The sequence below is a fragment of the Aulostomus chinensis genome, chromosome 14 (assembly GCF_037954235.1).
Source record: "Aulostomus chinensis isolate RoL2024-O1b breed Wild chromosome 14, RoL_Achi_v1.0, whole genome shotgun sequence".
In the NCBI taxonomy this organism is placed as follows: domain Eukaryota; kingdom Metazoa; phylum Chordata; class Actinopteri; order Syngnathiformes; family Aulostomidae; genus Aulostomus; species Aulostomus chinensis.
The window spans coordinates 23804344-23817772 of NC_141333.1; the positions used below are offsets into that span (position 1 = coordinate 23804344).

Genomic DNA, 13429 nt, shown 5'->3' on the forward strand with positions numbered 1-13429 from the left:
GAAGACTGGGGGATGTGGGCAGATGGTGACAGCTAGACTGGGAAATGACAGTTAAATGAGCAACAAGCCAGTTAAAATAAAGGTCTCTGAGGCAGTGAGTCGATTCTTCCAGAAGTTTGGCTTGTTTGTTGTTTGATTACTGATTGAATGGGTATTCTGTATTGAGAAAAACAACAAACTGAACACTTTGGAACTTGGGGTTAATGCTTCTCAATATTTTTTGGGAAAAATTAAACAAACAATTAATGATAGTTAATATTCTAAATGATTCTAAACTAACGACATTTTGCATAGAAAGCTCAGTCATGAACTAAACTGAAACAGAATTTGACTTAACAACAACTACAGAGACGAGCAGGCCGTGTACCAATCGGTCGATTGAGGAGAAAGTTGGGGAGTCTGCTCCAAAAGTAGAACGCTGGATTGGTATGCGAGAGGTAGCGGGGCACTTCAGCTTCCTCTGTTCCTCAGGATTTAACTGCACACTGAACCTGTGACGACTAAAAACTTTACCCTCCCTCATCATGGCTGGAGGGCTCTTCAGCAAACTCTCAGTCCCACTGTGTGTGTGTGTGTGTGTGTGTGTGTGTGTGTGTGTGTGTGTGTGTGTGTGTGTGTGTGTGTGGTCACTAGGGATGGTTGAGAATTCAGGGTTGAATTTCCCCCTGAGTATAAAACACTGCAAGAGTTCATCTACTGAGACAGTGAGTGAAATTATGATGTCACATATGGTTTCCAGCTGGCAAAAACAAGCAGGAATGTCCCCGCTGTACACTTTCTTTAGGCTGGTTTTCTATTCCAAAACATCACAACCAAAGTGTCCCTCCTCCTCCTCTCCTCCTCCTTCTGTTTGCAGCAGCCTCTTCTGGCTCTGGTCCTGTACTCGTCGCAGCAGAAACCCTGGTCTCTCACTAGCGTGCCACTCTGTGGTCTGGATGCTGCACATCTTTATTCCTGAACTGCTTTTGTATTCACGCTTGTCAGTGGTCTAATCTGATTCCAGTTGTCGGTTTATCCAGATGCTGGGAAATACCCACAAAAACACACTCTCCCTGCATGACTTTGCATTACAATACACTAGAATTTCCCGGATCAGCCCAACGTGACAACCTGGACCACCTCGTAACCGAACTCAGTCTGAAACCTTATCTGGCTTTGCTCCTCCCCTGACATTTAAGAGTAGCATGCAGTGGGAAGTGAAAACTTGTGGTGTGTATAGAGAGGAAGGAGAGGTGGATGAGATGAATAGGAAATTATGAGCTGGTGATTCAGTGTGTGTGTGTGTGTGTGTGTGTGTGTGTGTGTGTGTGTGTGTGTGTGTGTGTGTGTGTGTGTGTGTGTGTGTGTGTATGCGTGTGTATGTGTGAGAAGCATGACATGCCTCAAGGGTGCTAACAAACACCCACAACAGGTGTACTGAGAAAGAGAGGAATGGGAGGGGCGAGGAAGTGCACACACAGCTGCTCTAAACAAAACACGTGGAGTGTATCCATCCATCTCTCCGAGGAGTAAAAGGAAGAATAAAGCACTTCACAAACAGGGTGAGGAGGTGGGATGGGTTTTCTCTTGAGAGCCCATCCTTTCTCTCAAACATATCTCTACCATCAATGAAACACAGCTTCTTTCTCTCGGCCTGTTTGTGTGTGTCGTTGATAACTTGTGTATGTTGTGTTGCGTGTGTAAGAGGGTTGAGAAGTTACTTACAGCCAGGTAGAGCATGGTGTACATGGAAAAAGAGGCATGTCCTGAGAAGAAGGATTTCCTGCAGAGAGAAAAAAAGATCCTCAATTGTTTTTTCAATTCAATGAGCCTTTTTTTTGTTCGGCGGATGTTTGAACCAACCTGGCCTCTTGCACATCACTCTCTTTGCCACTGCAGGTGTATTCGGTGATGTAACCCAGGGAACAGTTGATTGTGGAGAAATCTGGTTTACACACATCTAAGAAGTGAGGTCTCATGCGACCCACCGACACCTTGGCAATGTCCGTGAAAGACTGGCTGATGGCACAGCCGAAGATGAACACACCCATCTGCAGGATCACACACATACACACGGATGATTAGACAGAAATGAGCTGTCTGTGCTTATCAATGCTGCAAGCTGGAATGAGCTGACCTGTTTGTAGAGAGCAGCCACGTATGGATTCCCTACGAAGGACTTGGTCCCCTCGTGTAGCTGATGAATCCTGTAGCATTCTCCTATCACAATCTAAAAATGGAGGTCAAACAAATAACATGAATCACACCGGAGCAGCATTCAGACAGAGGCTTTAGATGCAGTAATGCTTGTTTGTCATGCAAGAAATCTTCTTAAATTCAAAGTTAAATCATGGGAGACAGAGATGATGATAAAAGGACAGCCAGGAGAGACGGAATGACAAAGACAGACACATAGAGTGAGCATGGCCTGCCTTTCCCTCAGCCAGCTGGCGTGTGAAGTTTAGATTATTCAGGAGTGGCGAGGCTCTGCTCAATAATGATGGCGCCTTCGATGTGGAGAATGATGAGTCAGTGATGGAAATAGGAAACATGTAAACAAATGGTTTGCGAGATGGTTCGCGCTGGAGTGGACTAACCCTGACTGCTATTCAAGCCAGCTGGCTTTAAGTAGTGTTGGGGCCCATGAAAAGCCTTTGAGGCAAGTCCATGTCAATCAAATCTGTACCACCTGGGGTATCTGACGGATGGTCCGGCTCCCCTCCACCATGAACCACCTCTCTCTCTCTCTCTCTGTCTCTCTCTCTCTCTTTCTCTCCATCCTCGTCCGTCTACCCTCTCATGTGAGCTCACCTTCGGGCTCAGTGTTTCCCAGACGTCCTATCACCTTCACATATCTGCATGTATCTGTGTGTGTATTGTTCATAAACACACCTCTCCTGGCTATTGGGTGGCCATCTGACAGGCTAACAGCCAGAGCAAATAAACATGGTGCTGTATTAGTGTATTTGTGCTATTGTCTACGAATTGTTCTGATTAGAGCTGGAGATTAGAGCCACAGGAGGCACACACACAGGCCTGAGCTGTTTATTTGGATTGTCAGCATTAGCTTTGAAACCACTTATTAGCATGTATCTGGTTGCCTGTGTACAGACAGTTCTGAATAGTTGCCTGATTGTATTTATTTTGGGTACGTTTGGATCATCAGTGTGTATGTTTATAGAGCTCTACGTCTCCATTGCTAACCCTCTTTCTCACAGAAGATCAGACGTCGTACCGACCGAGGCAGGAACTGGGATTTCCCTGGCACTGGAGATAAATAACAGGCTGAACTGGAATCTGCCACTAGAGCATGTAGAATCATGCATATATGTGTGGCTGCATGAGCGCGGGTGCCGGCCTGTGTGTTACAGGAATGGTGTCGGCTGGCAGCAGACACCACTAATGGAGCACAGCTGTGTGAGACACGCCAACTTTGCCCACACATGAACATACAAGGGATGTAACTATCACACGTCTCCTGGTTCTAATAAGCAGAAGAGCTGAGCTGGTACCGTAGATGTGTGTGTGTCTACCAGGCAGACTTAGTCTCAGTCTGGGAACTTACGAGGGGGCTGTGCTACAAAGAGTCTGGGGGCTGTAAAGATCATCTAGCCTGACCACGTGGCACTAATTGACATACCCCACCACATGTCATTAAAACATGTTTCCATGTTTCCACTAATGCTGCCCCCCTCCCCTCCCCACTATGGGAATAAAGACTTCATGTTCTTTTTAACCCTTTGGCCTACGCTGGCTATCAGTGAAGCACTTCAAGCATGGGAGAGAGCACGGACAACTTCACCCCGTGTGATGTGGGGGGAAGAGAGGGCACAAAGTCAGAGGGCAGGAATACGAGTAGGAGACATGAGAATGGACCAGAAGCTCATAAAACTTCTGCCGTCTCTGACAAACATGCGTCACGTGTTCAACCATCCTAGTTTTCTCTCTCTATCACTGTTTAGACAAGTAATAATAAAAGGTCCCAAATGGACTGGATGACTCAAAGTTGATACGGAAGTATGATGAGGAAAACATAAGAGAATGGAAGGTGGGAGACATATAAAACACATTTATAGCAAAAGAGTATTTTAGGAAATTCTGCATGATAAGAAATCACTCAGACTCACTGGTGAAGGTATATCTGCTAGTAACTTATAAGTTAGCGGGGCTATGTTAGTAAGGCTACCACTGGATTATTTCCTATTAAAGGGTAAAAGGAAGTTACTTTAAATTTGAGTGAATGGAGAAAAAGAGAGGGATGTGTAGAGGTCGACTTACAGAGATGATGGCAATAAGAATGCCAACACCACAAAGCATGGCATCGCTAATGGTGTCTCCCTCTTTTTGGGGGTAGCGGATGGACTCGTCCGAACAGTAAAACCCGCGCTGGTACGGCTTTATGGTGCTAGTCTCAATGATCAGGAAAGGCAGGCTAGCTACAAAAGACATAAGGAGATAGAGAGAGAGTGAGAGAGAGAGAGAGAGACAGGAAGGAGGAGAGAGAGACAGAGAGAAAGAGAGAGAGAGAGAGAGAGAGAGAAAGCACCAGGTCAGTGTCACAGACATAAACAGGAGAGAACGGGGGAGCACAAGGAGCACTCTAGCACCAGGGGATTATGGGATATGGCAGAAGTGGGTGGCTTCAGGATGTCATGTCTGGTCAGCTTAGGAGTGACAAGGCTTTAATATACACTGTACTTTTTTCACAACTATGACTTCAGAGAGACATTATAGCAACTTTTCTGTAATTTATCAGATCTCATGTAACTCCGTCACTCCTTCAGAACCCTGCAGGCCTCCCTCTTTCTGCCTTCCCCTAGCTGAGTCCTCGTTGTGGGCAGGGCACTTACGGACACCACGGGCAGTGTCAACCCAACAGAAGTGAGCACTGAGGAGGGGATGGTGCTGTTCTTGTAGGGGAAGTTCAGGCTGGAGTCACTGCAGTAAAGACCCCTCTGGTATGGACGAACAGAGGCACGGTGCAGAACCAGGCTGGGCAGCATAGCTACACACACACACACACACACACACAAACACACAAATGGATGGATGATGTGTAAACAGACACACACACACACACATACACACACACACACACACACACACACGCATGTACATACATAAAGTTTGCTCGCACACACTTTCTATGGGGAAACTGCATCACTTCACGAAAACTTACCTGGGGGAAAAAATGACATGAAATGTCTCCACAGGTGTGTGTGTGTGTGTGTGTGTGTGTGCGTGTGTGTGTGTGTGTGTGTGAGAGAGAGAGAGAGAGAGCGAGAGAGAGAGAGAGATTTAACAGTGTGTTTACACAGCAAACCCTCTCCTGCTGCTGCTGTTGACAGGGTGACACCAGCAATAGAGGATTGAGGTTTATCCTTTACCAGAGCAAATACACCCTGACATTCAGAGTCAGGGGTCCATCAGTGGGGACAAAGAGACACAGGAGCGAAGTAAAAACACGGTGAGGAGTCTGGCGCTCAGGGCTGCAGGGGAAGAGTGTGCCATTCCAGGTAGAGCGTAGAAATGTGGTATGTGGGAAACATCTCGTCAATAATGGTCAAAGGGTTGTGATTTAAGCTGGTTAGTTCTGTTCAGCACACACACTACTCTGAGCCAGAGAGAAGAAATACATATATGAGTGCAAACTTTGGCTGGGACTCAGTTTCCCTGACGTTTTTTTTTTTTTTTTTTTTTTAATGTGTGAATACCAAGGAAAACAAAACCAAGCCCACCCAACTCTGGAACAATTTTTTTGGATGAGAGCATGTTTGGCGTGTGTGCATATAGCTGTAGCGGCTCATAAATAGAAGGGTCTCAAGACACGAAGGCGTCCGCACAAAGACACACCGACATATACATTCAAAATCAAGCTACGCAGAAATTATTCCTGCATGCGGTTCGTGTGGCGAGCTCACATCACACGCATTTTTGACATTTGTGTCAAAGTCAGAGCTGCACTCATGAATGTTCCTAATGAGGCTGACAACCACAGCCGTCGTCTCACCAGCGATGGGAGAGTGAGATTGTGTTACTGCTCTCGTTTGAAACGCACACCAGTAACCACTCCTCTGAACTTGTACATTCGCAAAAACCACAGGAGACATTTTCTTATGCGTGCTCACACATTCAAGACTCTCTGGCTCCTTCAAATTTAGTGACATCTGCTCCTTCATGAACGAACATGTTGTCTCAGGTGTCCGAGTGACCAGTGACTAGACTTTTAGGGTCAAGTCAACACTAATGCAGCTATAGTCAGCATTTTTCCCCCCTTCATCTTTGTCCTTTGTGCATGAAGTGATGTGGTAGTTGTGGCTTTGACCACAGAAAATGATCATTTTGAAGACTGCTTCCCAAAAACAAAGCATGAAAAAAAAAACTTTTTGAGAATTTTGAAGTCATGCCAACATGGACGAGTGGTTCTCAGCCTCCACATTTCCATGACAACTGGGAAACTCCATCTGTAGGTCATGTGATATGATCTAAAGCTCCAGAGCTTGAGGTGAGTCCACGGCTGTTTCCAACATCAATAATAGCTCAGTCGTGAGATTCTCCATCTTCTCGTCTGAACATAATGAAATTATACTTCAAAAACAGCACAAAGCTGCTGAAATGGTGTAAAAAATTTAAGCATTTTTCTGTTGTTTTGACATCTTAGCGTAGCGTCTCCTCCCTGTCTCTCTCTTCAATGGTTGGTAGAGGGCAGCAGATGGGGTGGTCACAAAGGCAGGCACCTGCAACAACAGGGCGCTGCGCCAGGGCTCGACCGGCTGCTGGTGGGCCCACACAGGGCTGGGCCGGGCTTTGGCGGCGTCCAGGAACCACACAGTCCATACAACTGACGGGGTTATCTTTGGGTGAGCATGTTCACACAGACTTACAGGGGCAAGGCGGGGCAGGATAGTCAGCATGATGTGAGACGAGCGGATTCTGGTGTTTCTGCTCCTTTTAGCTTATCGCCTCAGTGAATTTTGCTACACTAAAATACCTTTAACAGAGTGAAAACACTATAATACGCTGATGCTGTGAGCAAAGTTCTAGTGGATAAACACTCAGCTGGGAAAAACACTTTATCATAAACTGGTCATTTTCTGCTCTACTTTTCCATTTTCTCCTCCGTCTACTTCTCTTCCCTCTGGCCTACTTGTGGATGGGGGGGATTCACATGCTAATGAGGAGAAGTGAAAGGAGGTTAACAGACATGGGAAACACAGGCAGACAGAAACAAACATGCTAACCAATGCTTAGAGGCTAAAGTGATCGGAGGCTACTATGGGAAACTTGGGGCTCGACCAGCCAAGTGACCGAAAAAGGAAAGTGAGAGCGAGCTTTTGAGTGCCTTCACACTATCTATTGAGAATTTATGAAAGCCTCTCTGTTCAAGGGCTGCCTTCCCCTCTAAGCTGCCCAGCTTCGAGCTGCCAAACTGTTTTGTGTTGCCCCCCATACCATCTCCCTGAAAGCAGGCCTGATATGTGGGCATTCTGCTCATACCACAGACAGTCCACGAACCTCTCAGGGCAAACTGAAACACACTCCTAAATGAACACTGCAGCCCATCCCAGCCTCATCTGCAAACAATAGAGTGAAGAATTATGACCTCTTTTATGTCAGTGGGAGAAAGAGAGAGTGACCTTCACAGGGCCTGTTGACCTGGAGAGAGAGGGAGAGTAGGAGATAGGAGGGAGAGACAGAAACAGAAAGGGGAGAAAAGAAAGAGGTGGGATGGGTTGTTGGCAGTGCATCAGTGAATTAAAAAACAAGTATTTTACGAGTTCTGTCAAGAGGTCAGAGACGCTCACATCCCCTGCCACCAATGACACAGACAAAACTGACCAGTTCTCCTCCCTTGGTTTTGTGTCTTGGCCTTCACTTATAAAGGCTCAGTTGAGCCATCAAGCCGCCGAGCTGCTTTTAAAATTCCTGAAAAGATGCCTGAGAATAATTAGGGTCTAAAAATTCTTTACACTAAAGAGAAAAATAAAAGGAGAAAGAAACACACATCCTATGTGGGTGGCTCGGGAACACTTCTATTAGTCTTATCAGATGCTGCCATGCATTTCTCTCCTTCAGTCTACGGGAAGAACGACTACAGACCATTTAAGATTACTCACCATGGGTCAGGGAGAGCGAGAGAGAGCGCTGAGGTACAGAGGTATTTCTTCGGCTGGTTGAAGCAGCGTTTATACAGAGGTCATGGCTGGGCTTTTGTGTGTGTGTGTGTGTGTGTGTGTGTGTGTGTGTGTGTGTGTGTGTGTGTGTGTGCTTGTGTGAGTGTGTGTTTGTGTGTGCACGAGAGAGATTACCTTAGTGGTGCCTGTTTGACTGGCTTTGGAGTTAATTTTGGTGTAACAAGTTAGCCAGTTAGCTAGTTAGCCAGTGAGCATGCACATTAGCTACAGAGGTAACCCACAGAGTGTCTTCAAAGTCTGATTTTATCTTTCAAAAACACTTTAAGAAACTTTCATCATCTCACAGGTACTTCTAAGTATGCATGTCGGTGTATTTAGGCTCTTTCTGTGAAGGTCAAAGTTCACCTTGGACCAGGATCAGCAAGATTCTCTCATTTTCTCTAATGTTAAGACCGACTGTACTTGCCAGAACAGGAAACAATAGCTATTCTTATGGCGGCTAAAGCTCAAAAGGTTAATTCCCCTTGACATGGCACTAATTGCACCATAGAGCAACACCTGCGTGTCCACAGAGAGGATAGTGGCTCCTGCTCTCCCTAGCTTGCAACCTTCGATGTCGCTATTCACATTTTAATGAGCTTTCATGGCTTTCAGGAGCAGAATTAGACTGATATCATGATTATGGTGAGTGGGCTGGAGTGTCAATGGTGAATGTGAGAGGTGAATGGGGGGCAGAGCAGTGTGGAGGAAGAGGTATTGTACTCTGCTCTAATGGAGGATTTCCTCCTCCTGTCTCTCAAACATAACATGTGACCCATCCTGGGAAGGAGCGCGACCGAGCGAGAGGACAATCCAGTTGAAGGTTACAGAGAGAGAGGCTGGGGGGCGGGGGGGGGGGGGGGGGGGGGTTGGGGGAGGTGGGGGCTTGACTTCATAGACCCAACTTTGTCTTCTCGGTTTTTTCTCACCACTCAGCAACAGTTAGCTGTCAGGGAATCAGTGACTCATTATTCATGTATTTGAGTTTGGACTGAAGTGTGTCCACGCAGCAGAGACGTTTGCGTGATTCTTCTCACCTTCATTCTGACACTTGCCGGTTAATGACGGGTCTTTAATGGCTGCATGATACTTGATACTTGATACTTGATACTTGATACTTGGTGATACGACTGGCTTCTTTTGTCTGAAGTGACATCTAGCATTTTCTAATTGGCGTTGAAATAACAAGCAGCTTTATCAACCAACTTTTTTCCATTAATAATCTATAAACATGAATACTTAATATCTATAATTTATCTATAAAGAATTGTCTTTAAGTTTGACAGAACAAATGTAGAGCAGAATTTGTACTTGTATGGACAGGAGCCTCAACTACCTAAAAATGCCTCTCAGGGGTTTCTTGCCACAAACCATGAAACAACCTGATTTTTGCATGTGTGTCTCCATGCCTGTGTGTGTTTTTGTGACCTGCAAGTGTGTACAGCTCCATTATCGACAGGCCAATCCCAGTCTCCAGAGGAAACTCTCCACGTACTTCTATCATGCCAAGTCTTCCCCTCCGTGTACAGCCTGCAACATAACACACTACAAAATGCTCAAAACTGCTCTACACTCCGATAAAAGAGATGGAGAAGAAGGTTGGAGATTGTGTTGTGATTATTCAATGTTTGTGTGAATACATGTGTATGTGTGTGTGCGTGTGTGTGAGCAAGAGCAGAGCACTAGCAGGGACCTTCTTGTCCATTCATGAACCTCCTCATCCAGCAACAAGTTTGAAATCAAGTGTGTGAAGTACTATCTGGAGGGGTTGTATGTGTGAGATTAGCTGGCGCCCTGTGAGTGTGAGAGCATGCGAGCCGCTGGTGTGAATCTGATAAGAGCCAGCGATCAGAGAGAATGAGGGGCTCGGTGCCAGGTCCACTTGTTGGTGAACATTGTTCTGCCAAAACACTGACAGGTGAGCAGCCTCAGTGGCAACAGCAACATCATTTAGAACAGTTTATACAAGGATAATGAACACTTAAACTGTTCAGTCAAATGTTACTCAACATCAGGGTTTTTAACACTTACATGCTCATCTGCATTGAACTAAAACACTGCTGTTCTTTTAAATCAAGCAGGTGCCTCGGATGTTACCGCACAGTAGTGTGAGCACTGTATCTTCAGGGCCCTCGAGCCATGAGAACCAGTATGTGGGGTGTTCTAGACACTCAGGAATAGATTGCATAGGTTAGCTGAGGTCCACGACAAACGCTGTAAGTAGCTACAGGGCCAAAGGTCAAAGGTGAAGGATCTGACATATTCTGGGGTTATACTGTAACATGCAGGAGCAGGGCACAAATGTCACTGCAACACTGCCAAGTATATCTGTGTGTGGCTATGTGGGTGTTAGAGAGCATTACTGTGGCTTCACTGGCAACTTCAGCAAAGCCTTTCTCAAACATTTTGAAGTTCTTGACCACAAAAGGGTTTAAAAAAAATAAAAAAGAGCTCACAACCCAAATAAACAAAGTCAGTCCTGGGGAGACCAGCCCAGCTCTTACGCACATGATCAGTGTTTAGGAGGCATGCATTCATTATCACATGTAGGAACGTACACACATGTCCACTGATACAGATGTTTGGCTTGGGTCCTTTGTTTCCACAAGCTGCTGATGTGTCTCACACATGTACCAAGTTCACAAATAGACACACACACTCACACACAGGAGTGGCTGAGGTCAGCAGAGTGTTGCACAGAGTGAATCCCTGTCCTTTTTCCCTCTCTGTGTGAATGCTGCAGCGACCGGGGGGCCGCTGGCTGAAGCATGTGCTTACTCAGAGAGATTTTATTCACAGGAATAAATGCCTTCTACACACAGGCATCTATTGGGACACTCTCTAGGGGACTTGTACCAGCAGGCACCTGCGAGGGCAGCCTCTCAATGACAGGCTCACGGCTGCTGAGCCCATATCGCTGCTGGCTTGTAGGCACATTTGGAGAGAAGCTGGTCGAAACAATAGTGTGTTGGAAATTAAATCTGGTTGATATTAGCGAATAGAGGGGACAAGAGGATATTTATAATGTGTCCTAAAAAGACACGAGGACTAATGCAGTCGAGGACGAACGCTCAGCTGCTCCAGTAAAGGGAAATTTGAGCAGTGCCCAGAGGCCAGATCAGGCTACTTGGCTGGTTGGTTGGGGATCTGGCTTGTGGGCGTTCCTCTCTTGATGCAATAATGGCATTATTACCCCTTGGGACAAAAGCCTGGCTGCAGAAAAGAGGTTCTTTGAAACCTGACGCCTCGGTCAGGATAACGCTCCAAAACATCCCTCACTACATTCCCCCTTTCCTGCACTGCTTCGTTTCATCTGTCTCTTAATATCCTGCACATCAGGCACCATGTTTATCTGGAGACAATAGATGTTAAACTAGAATTAAAGTGAGAATGTTCACTATTTGGTCGTGGTGGGGGGAGCCACTTGAGTCCAGCCTCCTCTTTGTATGTAAACAGGATAGGGCTCAGTGGCTGCAGCTCAGATAAGGCCTGCTGCAATAAAGATGCAGAGCCGATTACTGTGCAGCACTCGTCGCAGCTGAGCAGATAAGCCCTCCATCCCACAATCCAGTCAACAATCCAGCTAACAATACTGCTAAAAGCAGCAACAGCCATAAACCATTGACAGATAATCAAGCGGCCTTTAGAGCCCACGCTCTCATCTCTACCTCATTCACTTTTCCCCTCCCTCCATTTCAACCTCCTTCTGTCTTTCTGCCTATTGGTCCTCGTTAACGAAACAAAGACCGCTGAGATGCATCAAAAGGGGTATTGTTCTCTGTGAAACAGTGAAATCTCCCTCCCAACCCCCTGTCCCCCATACACACACACACACACACACACACACACACACACACACACACACACACACACACACATCTCTGGATGCACACAGCATGTGCAGACTCACAAATACAGAGGACTGTAGTGGGTGATGTAGTAAGAGAAAGTGACAGACAGAGAGGCCAGTGTAACAGCAGGGAGGAGGCCCAGGCTAGGACAGTGGGCTGTAATGAGGCAGACGGCTCTCAGCCTGCTGTAGAAGATCAGCGCTGCCTCGCCTCTCATTCACAATCAGGCTGGGCACCAGCGTTTGTTCTTCTGTTAGGCTCATGATCTTAACTGATGCAACGGCGTGGAATATAAAGAAATGACTGCATGTTAAGTGAGTCTATGGGAGAAGAAAAACAGATGGGGGTAAAAGAAAACCACAGACTCTTATTGTGATGGGCGTAAGGGACAGTCAGATGTTTATGAATGAGTTAAGAGCCCACACACAGAAAAACGTTCATTTACAGCCCACACTGAGCACCCAATTCAGGCTTAAGCTGACAGAAGATGGCAGCTGACAAAAGTTTATGACTGGGTCCTGCCCAGTAATCCTGATTTATCTAAATGAGCACTTTCAGAGTGTTTACCTGAGAGAGATATAATCAGAGATGGAAGAGAGAAGAACCAGAGAGACTTTCAACAGCCACTGCTGCAAAGTGTGGATCACCCAAAGTTTATCACATCAGCCATCCTGATGCCATCTGCTTACTCTGCAGAACCACATGGTGCACACACACACACACACACACACACACACGCACACACACACACACACGCACCCCCCCACACACACACAAACACACACACACACACACACACACACACATATAGATAAACATCACCGTCTTAAGTACACACACTGTTTCACCCTTCAGGCCACAAAATCCTTCTAATGACAGCTGTCTGGGTGCTGCCTCTCTCATAAAGCCCGCAGGATGCACATCCACGCCGCGCTCACACCCACAAACTTCTAATGGCAGCCCTGTGCAGACACAACCCCCCCAAGGTTTGTCGTTTTAATCTTGCACCAACGAAAACCAGCCCCGTGTCACAGTGGTGGGATATACTACTACACACACACTAGTTTGGCCCCCAAACCATCACTGCTCTCCATCAAAGGACACACAGAAATATATGTCTACGCAAACATGCACTCTTACATCACATACATTCTGGGGCAGCTAGTAGCCCCTCGGCTACAAGCGTTGTCATGAAGATCTGCCGAGGTTTTATCTACAGCGTGACACCATGATGCTCTCATGCCAGAGGAAGCGCCCCGCCTCTAAATAGGCCTGACCTCGCCTCATCCTGCAGACGTAACATAAACACACACCGCATCTCAACACTGCCTGAAGCCAGATAACACACAGGCATACACGCAGTGATGTAACTCTCATGTAAATACCAACACACATTGAATCTCTATAGGTTCTGATGAGGTGACA

The 13429-nt window shown here is 46.4% G+C and overlaps 1 protein-coding gene across 2 annotated transcripts in view; it reads right to left on the reverse strand.

Annotated features, from left to right (window-relative positions):
* plpp3 (phospholipid phosphatase 3) overlaps positions 1-13429 on the reverse strand; it is a 28136-nt gene that overhangs the window by 10113 nt on the left and 4594 nt on the right. Inside the window, exons 2-5 of one of the 2 annotated variants that reach the window (XM_086224804.1) lie at positions 4258-4415; positions 2117-2209; positions 1843-2030; positions 1705-1762 (exon numbers count right to left, since the gene is read on the reverse strand). In XM_086224804.1, coding sequence (XP_086080930.1) covers positions 1705-1762; positions 1843-2030; positions 2117-2209; positions 4258-4415 — 497 coding nt within the window. Of the gene's footprint in view, positions 1-1704; positions 1763-1842; positions 2031-2116; positions 2210-4257; positions 4416-4829; positions 4985-13429 lie in introns of both variants that reach the window. The other variant, XM_086224805.1, reaches the window with a different exon arrangement.